A 17,268-nucleotide genomic window follows, 5' to 3' on the forward strand; every position below is an offset into this window, starting at 1 on the left:
GTCTCGAAAAGCGCTATATAAATGCACTCTATTATTATATCGACATATAATACCAATAAAGAAATGACTCACTAATTAGGACTGAAATGTGTGTTTTTCCAGGTTATAAAACATGGAGAACCTGAGTTAAAGATGGGAACTGTGCTGTCATACTTTTGCCATTTGTGTGGACACGGAAATAAGGAAGGTGAGATTAGATGCACGTAAACTTTGCTCTAGTTTACTGCATTGTTCAGTTACTGTATGGCTGTCTCAGTTTTAGTTTTATTTATTTATTTTTGTGGCAAGCAGTGAACATTTCAAAATGCTGCTGGACTAACAGCTCTGAAATGTTTCCATAAATTTAATTTGAGTTTCTTTCCTCAGTACTGCTGTAACATACAGTAGCATAAACTCTCTCCTGCTCTGACTGCTTTACTCTCTCACAGAGAAGGAGAGATGCTTGCGGGCTAATGACAGCACTTTCAACCTATCTTTCCGCTATGCTGTAAGTATATAGACAAATGTTATCATGCCTATTCAGCAGATGACAAGAGAAGCTTTGGACACACCCTCAGCTCAATGCTTTGCTTGTTTGGATTTGATTACTCTGTCACAATGAAAGTCAAGTGTCACAAAGACCATTTTTGAGTAAATAGGAAATTTTAGGAAATTAATAGTGCAATCCTAGAAATCTTAAGATTTTTTGTTAGTATGTCTGCCAAATATAAATTAAACATTAAAAAACTTTATTACAAACATTTAAATATTAAATCACAGTGATTTTTGTTAAACTGACATCAGTCATGTAACTTTCCTCTGTCGATTTCTTTAACTTCAGAACAATGCCATCAAGACCTCCAAATACAACATCTTCACCTTCCTGCCACTTAATCTTTTTGAGCAGTTCAAGAGGCTCGCTAATGCCTACTTCCTCTTCCTGGTCATCCTTCAGGTAGACATGTTGCCATTCTTGTCAGAATAATTGCATGCTTAAAAATAGTTATTTTATGCTGCAGATAGTTATGTCAATGCAAAAACCGCATTCAGAGTTCATTCTCTATATTCAACCATACCTTTTTCAAACTTCATTTGACTTAAAATGTGAAAGGACTTGCACTTTCTTTTGCTTTTTTATAAATCGATTTTTTTAAAATGCTTTTTCCAAATGTTATTAAGCGTGAACATACATGACATACATAAATAAAATGAAGCAACTGTTAAGTTTTTCACTTTTAAGAATCTTAAAAGATATTATCTATGCTGTTCACCCTCTGTATGGACACCGCGACAGCTGGTCTGCAATCACCACATCCATGGAGCCTACTGTATGCAGATGATGTATGTCTATCAGAAACAAAAAACTGCCTAGCCCTGCAAACCTGAACACAAGCATGGAAAGATTGGCTCTCTGAAAACGGCATGTGCCTGAACATCAAGAAGACTGAGTACCTTGAACGCGGCCCCCAGACCAACAGTACCATCACTATCAACGGCGAGCTGCTGACTAAAGTTGCCCAATTCAAGTACCTTGGGTCCCTTGTCACCTCGGACTGCGAAACTCTACCAGACGCCAGACTCTGTGTCAACACAGCGTGGATAAAGTGGTGCCAGGTCAGATAAGTCTTGTGCAACAAGAGAATGCCAATCTATCTTAAGGCGAAAGTTTATAAGTCGATCGTGCGCCCAGTGGCACTCTATGGGTCAGAGTGCTGGCCAGCTACGACCAAGCACAAACAAGCCCTTCACACCATGGAGATGAAGATGCTGACATGGCCTCTGGGTCTCACACGACTAGACCGAGCGAGGAACAAAGACGTTAGGAAATGATGGGGAGTGACACCGATCACAGACAAGATGCGAGAGGCGAGGCTCCGATGGTACAGCCATGTTGCCCGTAGCGATAAGAACTCCATCGCAAAGACAGCCCAGCAATTAGGCCACGAAGAAGACCAAAAAAACGCTGGATGGACCGAATCAAAGACAATATGAAGGCTGCGAATGTTACACCAAAAGATGCCCTGGATAGGAAGAAGTGGAGGAAAGCATGAAAAACAGCAGACCCTGCATCGGGGGATATGAACTGCTAGGCAGAAGAAGAAGAAAAGATATTATCTATGCACTGAAAGAGTGTGTTAATCTTTGTGTGTGTGTGTGTGTTGACAGTTGATCCCACAAATCTCCTCTCTCTCATGGATTACTACAGGTTTCGCCTTAATAGTAGTGCTTTCTATAACAGCAGTCAAAGATGCCATTGATGACATAGTAAGTTGAAATCGGTAATAACAAAAGAGAAAACCAAAAATAAGAAACTAATATCAGATTTGGAAGCAAACAGTATCTTTTTCTTGTGTCAACTGAGCAGAACAGACACAAATGTGACGGACAAGTCAATAACCGGAAGGTGGACGTCCTCATGGATGGCCAGTAAGTCTTTGGAAACCCAAATGAAAAAGAAAAGAATACCTTTTGTATGAAGAATTATGCTGTTTTGGATTCATTTCTGTGTTGTATGCCTTTGTTCCCTTCCCTGACAGACTCAAAAATGAAAAATGGATGAATGTTCAGGTCGGGAACATAGTCAAACTGGAGAATAATGAGTTTGTCACAGTAAGTTTGGGGAGGCTATAGTAAAGATTTGAAGCAAGTGAAAGAAATTCATTTCAAAAGTAAGTTCCAAACTAAACTCAGTGCTTTTATTTCTTAGGCAGACCTTCTGTTGCTGTCTAGCAGTGAGCCCCTTAATTTAGTTTATGTGGAAACAGCTGAACTAGATGGGTAAGTGTGCTGTACTGTGTTGTTTGTATGCTAGGTTGACAACTAATGTCTGACATTGTCTTGGATTTTCCTTGGTCTCCCCCAGAGAAACCAATCTGAAGGTGAAACAGGCTCTGACTGTAACTGGAGAGCTGGGAGACAACATTGAGGCACTCGCTGCCTTTAATGGTGAGAATCTCAATGAAACAACACACAGTCTGATTTTCAAAAGTGAAACCTGGTTCTGTCATTGGGAAATGTCAGAGGGGACCAAAACTAACAAAGATTTTTTTTAGGTTGATAGGCCTTGGCTGAGTTAAGAATTAATGCAAGTACCAAAATAAATAATGAATAAATGCATAAATGCAAAAAAATAATTCTGGATACACTGATAGACAGAAATCCATATTCTATGTTTCTCACAGCCGTTGATGAAATTAAGTTTTTGAGATTGTCAACAAATGTAAAATCAGAAATCTTTGGATTGTAATGATATCGATATGATAGTGGTTAAAGGAGTAATTGAGGCTATTATAAAACCGTTTACATACATCTGTAATTTATCATTTCAAACTGGTCAATTTCCAGACAGAATGAAAATAGCAAAAGTTATACCTCTATACAAATCTGGAAACAAACACCATTTCACAAACTACAGGCCTGTCTCTTTACTACCTCAATTCTCATTCTTGAAAAACTGTTTAACAACCGACTGGGAAAATGTATAGATAAACATAAACGATTCACTGAGAGTCAGTACGGATTCAGATCAAGCAGATCAACATCATTGGCATTATTAGATTCAATAGAATACATCACAAATTCCATAGACAAAAAGCCATATGTGGCTGGGTTATTCATAGACTTGACAAAGGCATTTGACACAATAGATGATGATATATTAATAAGAAAACTGGAACGTTATTGTGTCTGAGGGGTAGTTTTAGATTGGGTCCGGAGTTATTTAGGTGACAGGAAGCAGTTTGTGAAATTAAATGGTGGTTGCTCCTTATGTATGGACATTGCTTGTGGTGTACCCCAAGGGTCAGTTTTGGGTCCAAAATTCTTCAACTTGTACATTAACGACATCTGTAAAGTGTCCAAAGTATTAAAAATGGTTCTCTTTGCTGATGATACAAACATTTTTTGCTCTGGTGATGATCTAACAATCAATCAATCAATCAATAGAGCAGTATTTCACCTTTGAACTGTTTAAGTTTGTACTGAGTGATTGTATTTCCTCATGCACGACTTTTTCTACTAATGTAACAATGGGATCTTGGGTTTTATTTAATTGTTTATTTGTTTGCTTTGTTAGGTCCATCTGTTCACCTGCTAATTAATACAGACATCTAACCAGTCAATCAGATGACAGCAATCCACTTCATTTTGGCATGTGGACATTATTAAAGTGACCTGTTTGAATTCAAACTGAGTATAAAATGTGCCAGAAAGTTGATTTAAAGAATTTGGAATGTTCCATTGTTGTTGGCGCCAGATTGGCTAGTCTGAGTATTTCAGAAAATGATGACCTGCTGGGATTAACCCACATCTGTAAGGTTTACAGAGAATGGTCAACAGAAGATATCCAGTGAGCAGCCGTTCTGTAGGCGAAAATCCCTTGTTGATACCAGAGGTCGGAGGAGACTACACAGACTGCTTCGAGCTGTCCTCTAACTATCCTGTGAACTGTTTAGAATTATTTGCTGACACTGATTTCTGTTTCTCAGGTGAAGTGCGATGTGAACCTCCCAATAACCGTCTAGACAAGTTCAAAGGGACTCTGACTTTGAACGGAGAAAGATATGCCTTGGACAACGACAAAGTGCTGCTCAGAGGCTGTACTCTCAGGAACACTGAGTGGTGCTTCGGTCTGGTCATCTTTGGAGGTACTCTGTGCACTGCAACTGTGTACAATTTGCAGTTTGAGTGATGTTTTTTTGGTCTAGCCTTTATTGTTTACTCTGATACTGATGTATGAAGTTGTACATAAGAGACTAGAGCAGGAAGGGGATGTGGTTACATCTGCAAAGGTATACAGAAGATAATCTGCCACAGATTCTAGAGTGTGAAGTTCTTAAAACAACAATATCACAGTAATGACATATTTGTGGTGTTTCATTTAGGCCATTCTCCTTCTAAGGCTAACCAGTCTGGAAACATACTGAAAACTGTATCTGCATCACTGTCAGTGTCTCAACATCACATTGAATCTGTGTACAACTTGAGTGATTTTTTTTGGTCTAGTTTTTATTGTTTACTCTGATAATAATGTTTGAAGTTGTACATAAGAGACTAGAGCAGGAAGGAGATGCAGCGAAGGTGTGCAGAAGAAAATCTGACACTAATAATCCTTTCCAGGTCCTGACACTAAACTGATGCAGAACAGCGGGAAGTCAATATTCAAACGGACAAGCATTGATCACCTGACGAATATCCTGGTGTTATGTGTGAGTTTACACAAGCACAAATACAAAGAAAGTCACACAAAGTCTCAGCTTATAGATATAGAACTTAAAGACAGTGATTTGTTTTTCACCTGAGTGACAAGAGTAATATTGTTTGAATAATCAAGAAGTCTGATGTTTTCATTCCATCAGATCTTTGGTTTCCTGGCATCTATGTGCTCCATTTTGACCATTGGCAATGCAATCTGGGAAACAAATGAGGGCTCTGTGTTCACTATGTTTCTTCCTCGTGAACCGGGCATTGATGCTCCTCTCTCATCATTCCTCATCTTCTGGTCTTATGTCATTGTCCTTAACACAGTGATACCCAGTTCACTTTATGTCAGGTAAGTTTCAGCACAGAAAAATGATTAAACCAAAAAACAACCAAAGTTGGTTTGAACACTTGAGACTTGTGCTAATATGTATCACATTTTGAAATTTTACCAATTTGTGCTACATTGTTAGCGTGGAGTTCATTCGTCTGGGAAACAGCTTCTTCATAGACTGGGACAGGAAGATGTACTATCCTAAGAATGATACTCCAGCTCAGGCAAGAACCACCACACTCAGTGAGGAGCTAGGCCAGATTAAATACATCTTCAGTGACAAGACTGGCACTCTGACACAGAACATCATGACTTTCAACAAGTGCTCCATTAATGGAAAAGCTTACGGTGAGCAGCTTTGCTTGTGTAAAAATTAGTGAGGCAAATGGAAACACATTGGGTGAACAACTGATTTTACAGTACATTTATCATATATTCAGGGGACCTCTATGATTTCTCTGGACAAAGAGTGGAAATTACAGAGGTGAGAGGAAAATACATCCATTGCATTGTTTGTGAACTTTGTTTAAATTACAGAGGTGAGAGGAAAATGCATGATTATTTAAAGAAAGTATTGATCCAACTTTGTTGTTTTGGCTTTTCTTGCAGAGGACAGAGAGAGTGGACTTCTCCTGGAACAATCTGGCTGATCCAAAGTTCAGCTTTCATGACCACAGTCTGGTGGAGATGGTGAGAAGTGGAAACCCTGAGACTCAGGAGTTCTTCCGCTTGTTATCCCTGTGTCACACTGTTATGCCTGAGGAAAAGAAAGAGGGTGAGGGGTCCCCTAAAAGACATCTTCATTTCATTTACATTTCAGGAGAATTTCGAAATATTCTTGGAGTCTATCTAAAAACTCCAAATTCAGTGCAATAAAAGACATACAGGTACATGGAAATGTGCTCCACCATGCAAATGTTCAAATTTTTACCCTTATATGCCAATTAAATTGTCATCTCTGTTTTACCTGGTAGGAGAGCTCAATTATCAGGCTCAGTCACCTGATGAAGGCGCTCTGGTGACTGCTGCAAGAAACTTTGGATTTGTGTTCCTATCACGCACACCAGAAACCATCACAGTAGTAGAGATGGGCAAACAAGTCATCTATGAACTTCTGGCCATTCTGGACTTTAATAATATGAGGAAGAGAATGTCAGTGATAGGTGAGAGGAAGTAGTGATAGGTTTTTTTGTGTCGTTATCTTCAGTGACCACACTTCATATATTCAGAATACATTTCTCATTTCTGCATGCATTACGTCAAACTTTCTAACTTTCCCTGTCACTTCCAGTGCGCAGCCCAGAGGGGAAGCTGACTCTATACTGCAAAGGTGCAGACACCATGATCTTTGAAAGACTGCACCCCTCCTGTAACAAACTGATGGAAGTAACCACTAACCACCTCAATGTGAGTGATCCAAAGCATATAAAAGTAGCTTGAAGCTAAAGTCAATGAAATTTTAATATAATTAATGTAATTTAACATTTGACTTCTTTCAATTATCAAAACAAAAACAGGAGTATGCAGGTGATGGCCTCCGTACACTTGCTCTGGCCTACAAAGACTTAAATGAGGACTACATGATAGATTGGAAACAGCGCCACCATGAGGCCAGTGTTGCCATGGAGGGACGTGAAGAAAAACTTGATGAACTTTATGAAGAGATAGAGAAAGATATGATGGTTAGTACATGTGCTGAAAACTTTGTCAATACGAATTTGCTGCTTGATTATCTATTGGTAGTTATACTTTATACCGGGGATATGAAACTCATTTTACATTACGGCCCACAATATAGCCTAATTTCATGTGAAATTCAGATTGTCCTCTGTCAGTGTTTTACTACACATTTAATCCCTGAGATATCTTCCAATAAGAAAACGAAGTGCAATTTCAACAGTGCGTCTCAGATTTTCTAATATGATGAGAAATGCTTCTGTATTAAATGAAAGAATTTATCAGCATGACTCTTTGGGCTTAAATTGTAAGAAGTAAATATGTAAAGTTACAGAAAAGTTCATTAACCAGACTGTCCTGTAATTATAAAATAGAAAGGTTTTGTTAATTCAGAGGAATTGTTCTAACATTTAATTGTTTACCTATTAATTAATTTACTTGGTGTAGTATGCATATGGCCATGGGGGAGGTCTTTATCAGTAGGAAAAGCTGCAAAAACCTATGAAAATACAAGTGAAAGTCCAAAATTAATTCCATTCTTTACATTTTCCAAAGCTGTCCAGCAGGTCAGGTTAGAGTCTATGCCAGGCCAGTTCTGGCACCCAGGCCTTTATATTTGACACCCCTGGTTTATATTGTACACTAATGTTACAGTGAAACCAGCATAATTTGTGATAAAGGTATAGGATGGCTTCATTGCTTTGCTTTATTTAACATCAGTTTAAATCATAGCTGCATGTGTGGCTTTAGCTGTTGGGAGCGACAGCTGTAGAGGACAAGTTGCAAGACGGTGTGCCAGAGACCATTGAGCAACTGGCTAAAGCGGACATCAAAATATGGGTGTTAACTGGAGATAAGCAAGGTCGGTGGAACTTTTTCTTTTTAAACTATACATTTCAAAGTGGATAAAGACTGCATTATGATGTATAATACATTCTTATGTTCCTGCTCTCATTAATCTACACACAATCTCAGAGCATCAACAGTTTTGGTTGATGGGTTTCCATGGTTTCAAGTCATAGATCTAATATACATATCGACAAATGCTCTGAGAGTCGTTCCAGCTTTGGTTTGCTGCAAGATTGACTTTAAAGATTTCTAGCACCTAGGTGATTGAGAATTATTCTTTTTTTTTCTTCAACAGAGACAGCAGAGAACATTGGCTATTCCTGTAACATGCTAAGAGAGGAGATGAAGGACGTCTTTGTTGTCTCAGCCAACACTGCTGAAGGTGTCAAAGAGGAGCTACAGTGAGTCAGTTAAAACCAGATGATGATTGTATTCTGCCAATCGGAAGCTGTTTCAGCGTATGAATCAGTGAGATAATTTGTCACTATGAACTTCAATAAACATATAAGACAAATTAACAACTGTTGCTGCCAGATTTCATAACTTGCTATCTCAAGCTAATTCTACCACAACTGAATGAAAAACCTACTGTAAATGAAAAACTAATATTAAACTAGCCAGTTTATCATAGCCATAAGCTAATTCTATCACAAGAAAAAAATCTATAAAAATCATTAATCTGACATTTTAATGTTCCCAAGCATTTGTATGATTAATTGTAACCTGTAACCTCACAAGCTAATGTCTTCCTAAGTGGTATTTGACTACCGCTGTATTAGCCGGACATGTCATTTTTTACGCATTACCTTAGAGATAGCATGAGGAGGGATAGAGAGTGGAGCCACTTCTCAGTCGCATCAAAACAAGCCAGTTGACCTGATTCAGACATCTTAGGATGTCTAAATCTAGCATGCCTTGGAGCAGATGCAGAACATGTTGGAAAACTAACTTATCTCAGTTGGCAGAGGAATGCCTCAGTGTCCCCTTTATTAGCCAGCAGTGTTGGTCAAGTTACTTCAAAAAGGTAATCAGTAACTAATTACTGATTACTTCCCCAAAAAAGTAATCCTGTTACTTTACTGATTACTTATTTTCAAAAGTAATTAATTACTTAGTTACTTTTTAACAACACGATTTACAACCTGAATAGGTGATAAAGCGATAGATCTTTCAGCCCAATTCTACTTTTTCTACATAATCCATCATACAAAATGTAATCAAATGTAAAAGTCCCCTTTTAAAACTTGTTTTATTAGTTTTAACCTTTTAACTTTATGCATCAAGCAAAAATTTAATTATATGCAACATTCTCTGACTGGAAGAAATTAGTTTAACATTTAAACCTATTTTCTGAACATTCCAGCACATAAAATAAAATAGTTTTTGTGTTTACACTCAGTCTTTCAAATAGATGCAAGTAAAACACAGCAAAAAATAAATAACATCAAAGACTCAGCGGTCCTTTTGCTTTATTTTCACCTGTAAAGCAGGAGCAGGGTAGACGGAGGTTTACCCTGGTGCAGGTGTGCCGCAGTGGTCAGTTGAAGAATCCGCGAGTTTCTCTGTGAGTTTCCCATTACGTCGTAGCGCACTCGGTGCTTGCTTGGAAGTTTAGGGGTTTTTCTTTGCTGTAAAAAGAAGTTTTCTTCCCACGCACAACGGACACTAATGTTTTTGTCACTTTTTATGGAATCAAACTCAAAGTAAGGTCAGTACTTCCACGCTTTAAACGCTGCACGCTCATACTCTCTCCCGCACTCGATATATTATCCATTGTTGATCTGCACACAGCTGTTGTCACGAACGTCGCACTCGCTTACGTCACTCTCATGAGACATTCTCGCAAAAAAAATCACGGTTTTAGTAACGCAGTAACGCAGCGTTCCTATGGGAAAGTAACTGTAATCTAATTACCGTTTTTGCAATAGTAATCCCTTACTTTACTCGTTACAAGTAACGCGTTACTGCCCATCTCTGTTGGCGACGGAGGTCTTGTCCACTTAGACTGTGGCAGAAAATTAATGGTGGATGGATTATTAACATACAGTCAAGCCACAGCCATGTTCACCAGTGTAGATACTTGAATAGAGGAAAAAAAACCCAAAATAATAACAAATAACAAATCAGGTCATGTTCTCTGTCATATTTTCAGGAATGCACGAAGAAAAATGTGTCCTGAAGCAGCAGAGGAGCCAACTGTGATTAAATCTCGAGAAGGCCTGTTTTGGCTTAAAAAGACAGAGACTGTGCAGGATGAGAAGGTGGATGGAGATTATGGACTAATAATAAATGGGCACAGTCTGGTAAGAAGGCTTGTTTTCAGCAACCACTGAAAAACCTCTGCAAGTTGACCTGTTTAGTTTAGTTTATTTTGTTTATGTAGCTTCAACAGTAGAGGTCACACTGTGTGATCAGAAAGTACATATTGTTTTTTTAAAGTCTGATTCTCTTATATTTTTTAAACTTAGAGATGAATGTAGAAATGAATGGAATTCTCTTGAGGTTTTAAGGTTGCACTACAGAATCTTGACAGATGACCTAACTCCATCAATTCTTTCCTTCATCATCAGGCTTTTGCACTGGAGAAGAACTTGAGGTTGGAGCTGCTGAGGACAGCATGCATGTGTCAGACAGTGATTTGCTGCAGGGTCACTCCTTTGCAGAAGGCCCAAGTGGTTCAGCTGGTCAAGAAATACAAGCAGGCTGTCACTCTTGCTATTGGGGATGGAGCCAATGATGTCAGCATGATAAAGGGTAACCTGTGAAGTCACCAATATACAGAGCTGTATTTTCATTACAACTATCCAGCTGGGAAATATGTAGCTGATATTGTGTATTTTATTGTGTATTTTATTTGCTTCCTTTTCTGCCTGCCAGTTGCTCATATTGGTGTAGGTATCAGTGGGCAGGAAGGCATGCAGGCAGTGCTGTCCAGCGACTATTCCTTTGCCCAGTTCCGTTACCTTCAGCGCCTCCTGCTGGTGCATGGCCGCTGGTCCTACATCCGCATGTGCAAGTTCCTTGGATATTTCTTTTACAAGAACTTCACTTTTACGCTTGTCCAATTCTGGTACGCCTTCTTTTGTGGTTTTTCTGCACAGGTGAGATATATGTATTGTAACTATACTATAATGTAATTTAAGTAGCTTTTGTAATGGGACATAAAGTGTTTATCAATCTCAATGAGAGAAATGCAAAAAAGTTTCAAATGATGCAGGACAAATGAAACAAATAACTTGATTCACATTCACCTTTTCTTTATGTTGTACTTAAATGTTCATTGTGGTTGTTCACAGACTGTTTATGAGGACTGGTTCATCACCTTCTACAATATGGTTTACACAGCTCTTCCAGTCCTTGGCATGTGTCTGTTTGACCAGGTATGTAGATTACAATTAACTATCAGTTTTTGGTTGACTTACATAAACCAGATTATCGTCTCATAGTCAGGTCTCTGTGTCCACTGAGCTTTCTCATCTCTTTCACTAAAACTTGTTTTGTGCAGGATGTAAATGACCGTTGGAGTTTATACCATCCTCAGCTCTACGCTCCAGGCCAGAAGAACCAATACTTCAATAAGAAAGCTTTTGTGAGCTATCTGATTCATGGCTGCTATTGCTCCTTAATCATCTTCTTTATCCCATGGGCTTCCATGAATGATGCAGTCAGAAATGATGGAAAAGACATTGTGAGCCATCCATCTTTTGCTTTCCTGCTACAGACCTGTCTGCTTATTGTGGTGTACACACAGGTGAGAACATTTCATTTCATTTATTTATTTATTTCACACTTGGTCAACATTTTCCACAGTTAGTTCTTTCAAACAAACCAACTACACTTTCTGTCAGTAAAGCACTGCAACCACGTGTGAAAAGGAGCAGGCAGAAGAATTTATTCTTATTAAACCCTGCCCCCTATCTACAGTCCAACTTATATTGCAAGTGGTCACCAAAAGTCAAGGAACAAACTAACATTAACACTTATTTCCAGTCCTAACTCAAACCAAACAACAATTTAAAATCAGAATATACCACTCCACATAGTAACAAGGAGAAAAGATAAGTAAATAAAATAAATGAAACAAAAAATAATGGATCCTTATTCAATTAACTCCAATTTCATTCACATTCTTCATATTGAGTTATTGTTTTAGACATGTAGCACTTTTTAAAACAATGTAAATTTATACAACTCTTTAAATTTTAATGAAGAGACTTTCACAGTTGTATACCCCTAACCGTTGGACTCATTAATCTTTGTGTTGTCCTAGCTAGCCGATGCTTAAAATAAAATTTCCTTCTGCTGTCTTCTCCCCCCGAACACGTTAAAAATACTCTTTGTAACTTAGAAGGCAAAATATTACTTTTAGCCTTAAACATATTTAATAGTGTCCGTAGTTTCACTAAATCTCCTAATTTTAATAATTTTGACTTTATAAATAATGTATTTGTATGTTCTCTATATTTAACGTTATGAATCATCCGTATCACTTTCTTCTGTAATAAGTTTATAGGTTTTATAGTATTCTCATATGTATTCCCCCAAACTTCGACACAGTAACTAAAAAACAACTATGGAAAAAACAATGAGAAATATAAAATGCGCATTGTTTTGTGGTCTAATGTCCAGCAAAATCGCTGGACATGGTCGTAGGCAAGAAGTGAAGCAGCACATGGCGGGGAGAAGTGAGTGGGAGAGCAGACACAATTTTGGACCGGAGGTTTTCGGGAAGCTTTTATTTTGGTATTTCCGTTGATCCGTACAATAAATTTGCATGGTAGCCTAAATATTTAGTTTTCTGTAACATTTAGATTTAACATTTAACATTCAGATTTAAATATAATATTTAGATTTAACATTTAGATTTAACATTTAACATTTAGATTTAAATATAATATTTAGATTTAATATTTAACATTTACATTTAATATTTAACATTTGATGAAAAGTTACAAATATTTTACTAAATGTTGTAAAAAATTACTCGAAAAAACATGTTTTTGTAAGGTTTTGAGCTAAATGTGGAAAAATGTTGCCGTTAATTTCAGCATGTTTCACTTTACAAACGGCGCCCCATACTTATGCAGTATATTAGTCTGTTGTAACAGATAGACTTCCATTCCATCTCAGCCAGTCATTTTAATTGTGCACCAGGACACTAACAATAAATTAGTAATAGTACAGTACTACTACAGTAGTAGTAGTAGTAGTAGTAATAATAATAATAACAATAATCTTCCACTTTTCAGCTGTCTCTTGACACCTATTACTGGACAGCAGTGAACCATTCTTTTGTGTGGTTAAGCACGATAGGCTACTTTGCCATCTCAGTCACCATGTACAGCAATGGCATGTTTTATGTCTTCCCGTCTTCTTTCCCCTTATTTGGTAAGTACATTTACTGCATTTAGTATAGAGGCCACTTTAATGTTAACTTTTTGAAGTTTTTTTCTATTCTAAAATTTTGGTACTTTAAAGAAGACCTGAGTATGTGACTCATGTGATTGTGTCCTTTTTGGATTTTAGGCGCAGCAAGAAACACTTTGAACCAGCCTAATGTGTGGCTCACCATATTCCTGACGTTCCTCCTCTGTATCCTGCCTGTTGTAGCTTTCCGCTTCATTTTTATACAGCTTTGTCCTACCATTAATGACAAGGTAAAAAAAGAAAAGAAAAAACTAAACTGAACACATAAAGCATCTAAGACTTTCTTGTCTTCTATGCACCTTGTGCACTATAAAGTAGCATGTAATTTAACTGAGTTTGAATCAATGTATCCATAGTAAAAAAAAAGTTTGCATAAAAAAACCAAACAAAACAAGCCCATATTTCTTTTTTCTAGGTGAGGTATAAGATGCGTACAGAGGAGTTGACTGCACCTGCACCTCGTCGTCTACTGAGAAGGCGTAGTACTCGATCAGGCTACGCCTTCTCTCACTCCCAGGGCTACGGTGATCTGGTAACATCTAGAAAATTCCTGATAAAACGCCCCCTAAAGATGACAGCTCTGTTCACCCAGACAGACTCTTCCATATTTCAAAATCAGCCACAGCACTACCGCACTATTGCTGAGGAGCCACAGAGTCCTTAGCCTGGTACACAGTACACAGATACTGAAAGACGACATAACTTCATAATTTTCGAGCCAACCTGACACTGAAGACAAACAAAACAGGGTAAATTTAAAATATATGGTGGTTTCCAGAGTCAGCATAAAAACTAATGGTGTCTTACAATGTGTGAATAAGTTTTTATATAAAATGCTGAGTCGTTATAAAAAATAAAAAAATTTAAAAAAAACCCTAAAATTTAAACAGGTTTAACCACGTAAGCCCCACGCCCCCGGTACCGGGGCAAAAAAGAGATCACGTTTAATCGGTTATAACACGGGGTGAGAAATATAAGTCCAGATATGTGTGGACAATCAGACCAAAATTCACTGAATGAGCCGCAAAAGAAGACCACAAAAACACATAGCGGCGAAAATGCACTAAGACACAGATTGGCTTACCATCCCGATTTCCTCCATTATTTTCGCTGGTAGCCGGTAGCCACGTGATTATCAGAAGTTACCACACCTACCTAGCCGCATCAGAGCCATTTTCCGTCAACAACCGCCATTTTAGACCCACCTATAGACACGTGACTGGACAGACACCACATGCAGCAAATTTGGGCCCACGTGGGTTTTGGCATTGTAACGTCTGATTGGTTGAAGTCACGTGAATGTGGCATCGTTACTTTGATTCTATTGGCTAAAACGATTAAAAAGAGGTGTCAATCATGCAAATTGACCAAAAGAAACCAAAGTTACAGCCCCTTGGAGTTTAAAGGGCCAGAGACCAATTAAATGCTTCATGCGCACCGCAGAAAAGGGCCATTACCATGTAAATGTGTGGTTAATTCTTCAAAAATATATTTAAAAGAAAGCATTTTTAGGCCTGTTAATAAAATTTATTAATTTCTGCTCTTTAATACCTAAAAAATTCAACTGGTACGGTGTCCAATTGTGTGCCAAAATTGGACATTTTTGTACAACATCTGGATATTCATGTATTGACAGGGCTGTAATTTTTCACTGTTTCACTTTAGAAACATAAGTCTTTGCACAGGTGATCTGAGGCATATTTTTAAAAGGGTTATATCCTAAAAATTAAAATTAAAAATTAGGCGAGGATAAAATATACTTACTTTTTCTGTGTTCCAGTCTCAGTAACCTTGACGCAGTAATATCTGCTTCAATATTTACACCTCTGATGAAATCTCACAAGTGTTAGCTTTATTTTGATACCAAGATTGTAAGGACAGAGTTTGTAATTGCAGAGAAATAATCAATTAAATTTGGGCATTACATTTTCGAGCAGGAAGCTCAGAAACCCCCTTGGGGCTTAAGAGGTAAAAAAAAAAAAAAAAAAAATTATAGTATCCTGCTCTATGCATCAAAGTGCCCCTTGTTGATAGTGTGTGTGTATGGTGAGTGGCTGATCACCTTAGACAACATGGCTTCATACAGTAGTGTAACAATCATTCTGAGAAAAACATACAAAAACGTATACAAAACACACAACTGCAATGAGTTTGTGTGCTGCACACACATTTCTTTTTTCTTTTTTTTTTTTTACTTTTTCTTTTGTACTTTTTCCAATTTTATAGTACATGCAAACAAAAACACGAAAAAACCCACACAAAAGAAACAAACCAAAAAAATAAAAAATAAAGAACACCCAATCTGTGGAAGAGGGGAAAAGGGAAAAAACAACAACAAAAAAAAACAACAACAACGAGGAGAGGTCCCTGCTCTATGGGGCTGAGTGAGTCTTTTAAGCTATCCATTTTGTCCACTGTTTTCGGTGTTTGTCAGATTTCAGTCTCAAAGTGTAGGTCATTTTCTCCATTATATATATGTCCTCGATTACATCAGTCCATTCTTCCAATTTTAAAGGGTCACTTTTCAGCTAGTTTTTTGTTATTACCTTTTTGCTTGACAACAACACAATTTTAAACAAGTAATGGTCCTCCTTTCTTACATTTTCCCATATTCCAAAATACATTACTCGTGCCTCACACAGCACAGCACACACATTTCGTTTGCCTTTATTGGTTGCTTTATGTCCTATATGGTGAACTGTAAAGAGCAAAAATGAGAAACTTTGGATTTTGCTTCCAGTTGAAAATCTGTTTTTCCCTTCCCCCCTTCATTTTAACATGTATAGTTGACACACTGTGGTTATTTGCATGAGGATTTTGTGCGTGTGTGTGTGTGCTGTTATTCTTTGTTAATAATAACATTCAGTCCTTCATGAATGTGTGACTTAACCTGATACTACAACATTCACAGTGTTCACAGTGTACAGCCAGTCATTGGTCTTATCTCTGTAACTGTTTTTTTTTTACCTTTTCATAACCCCATCTTTAAAAACAGGAACTAAAGGTGTAAAGAAACACTTCCAAAACAACAAGTCAGTTGTGTATTTTGTCAGTTACAAATCTGGAAAATGTGTCTAAAAAAGGATATATCCATCATTTCGATTAGGCCTATAGTCATTTACAGCTGTTAATCCATTGGCCCATGCGTCAGGATGGCTTTACCCATTTTCTTCATCAAGTTAAGACTTTGCTCATACTCTGAGTGACAAGTTGCACTTTTTAGTTCCAGTTGATCATCATTAGTCACCTGAGCTGCAATACATTTGTTTATGAAAAACAGAAGCATTGGTGGGGCTGCGATAGTGTATGTGTGAGCTTCCTCTTTGCTGAAACAGTTTGCCAGTAGAGCCCTTCAAAATTTACTTTCTCACCTGGGTGATTTTTTACTGCCTTTATCAATCAAGACCAAAGCATTTTATTTGCTGAAAATGTTCAAGAGGTTGTTACAGTTCCTGACTGTATCTTCAGTGGCTTCAAACAGGACAGAACATTTACCTGTTGTGAATCATCCCTCTGCTCCTGGGGTTTCCAATAAATCAGCTCTACCACCATCTGTCTCACGTGTGGTTTCATCCTCTTTTTTGGGAAGTGTTAGATTATAAAGCTCAGCCTTCTTTCTGATACTTCACATTCTGGTGTTGTAGATCAACACAGTTTGCTTTATGCACTGTATTCACAAGTTTAGACCACATTGGACCAGCTAATGGCCTCTATCAATAAACTGGCCCTTCAGTTTTACTGTCATTACTGCTAATTCTGTATTGTGCTCCAACAGTTACTAAATTCTAATGGGACACAGAGCA

General features: G+C 37.7%; 1 protein-coding gene across 1 annotated transcript; it reads left to right on the top strand.

Annotated features, from left to right (window-relative positions):
• Positions 1–412: 412 nt before the first annotated feature.
• LOC146705581 (phospholipid-transporting ATPase ID-like) lies at positions 413–14,312 on the top strand (the record flags this gene model as incomplete). Its single annotated transcript, XM_085461011.1, has 26 exons — positions 413–487; positions 821–934; positions 2,146–2,244; positions 2,345–2,406; positions 2,517–2,589; positions 2,687–2,757; positions 2,843–2,925; positions 4,467–4,625; positions 5,098–5,186; positions 5,337–5,530; positions 5,652–5,860; positions 5,953–5,996; positions 6,122–6,287; positions 6,487–6,675; positions 6,804–6,919; positions 7,030–7,194; positions 7,940–8,051; positions 8,334–8,439; positions 10,191–10,341; positions 10,609–10,792; positions 10,916–11,139; positions 11,335–11,418; positions 11,544–11,789; positions 13,288–13,426; positions 13,565–13,695; positions 13,881–14,312. Coding segments are annotated over 26 exons (3,534 nt in total), but the record flags the coding sequence as incomplete, so codon positions are not given.
• Positions 14,313–17,268: the final 2,956 nt, after the last annotated feature.

The sequence above is a fragment of the Copadichromis virginalis genome, linkage group LG7, assembly GCF_057382275.1.
Source record: "Copadichromis virginalis isolate Kocher_CV1m ecotype Utaka linkage group LG7, C_Virginalis_male_GT1.1, whole genome shotgun sequence".
NCBI lineage: Eukaryota > Metazoa > Chordata > Actinopteri > Cichliformes > Cichlidae > Copadichromis > Copadichromis virginalis.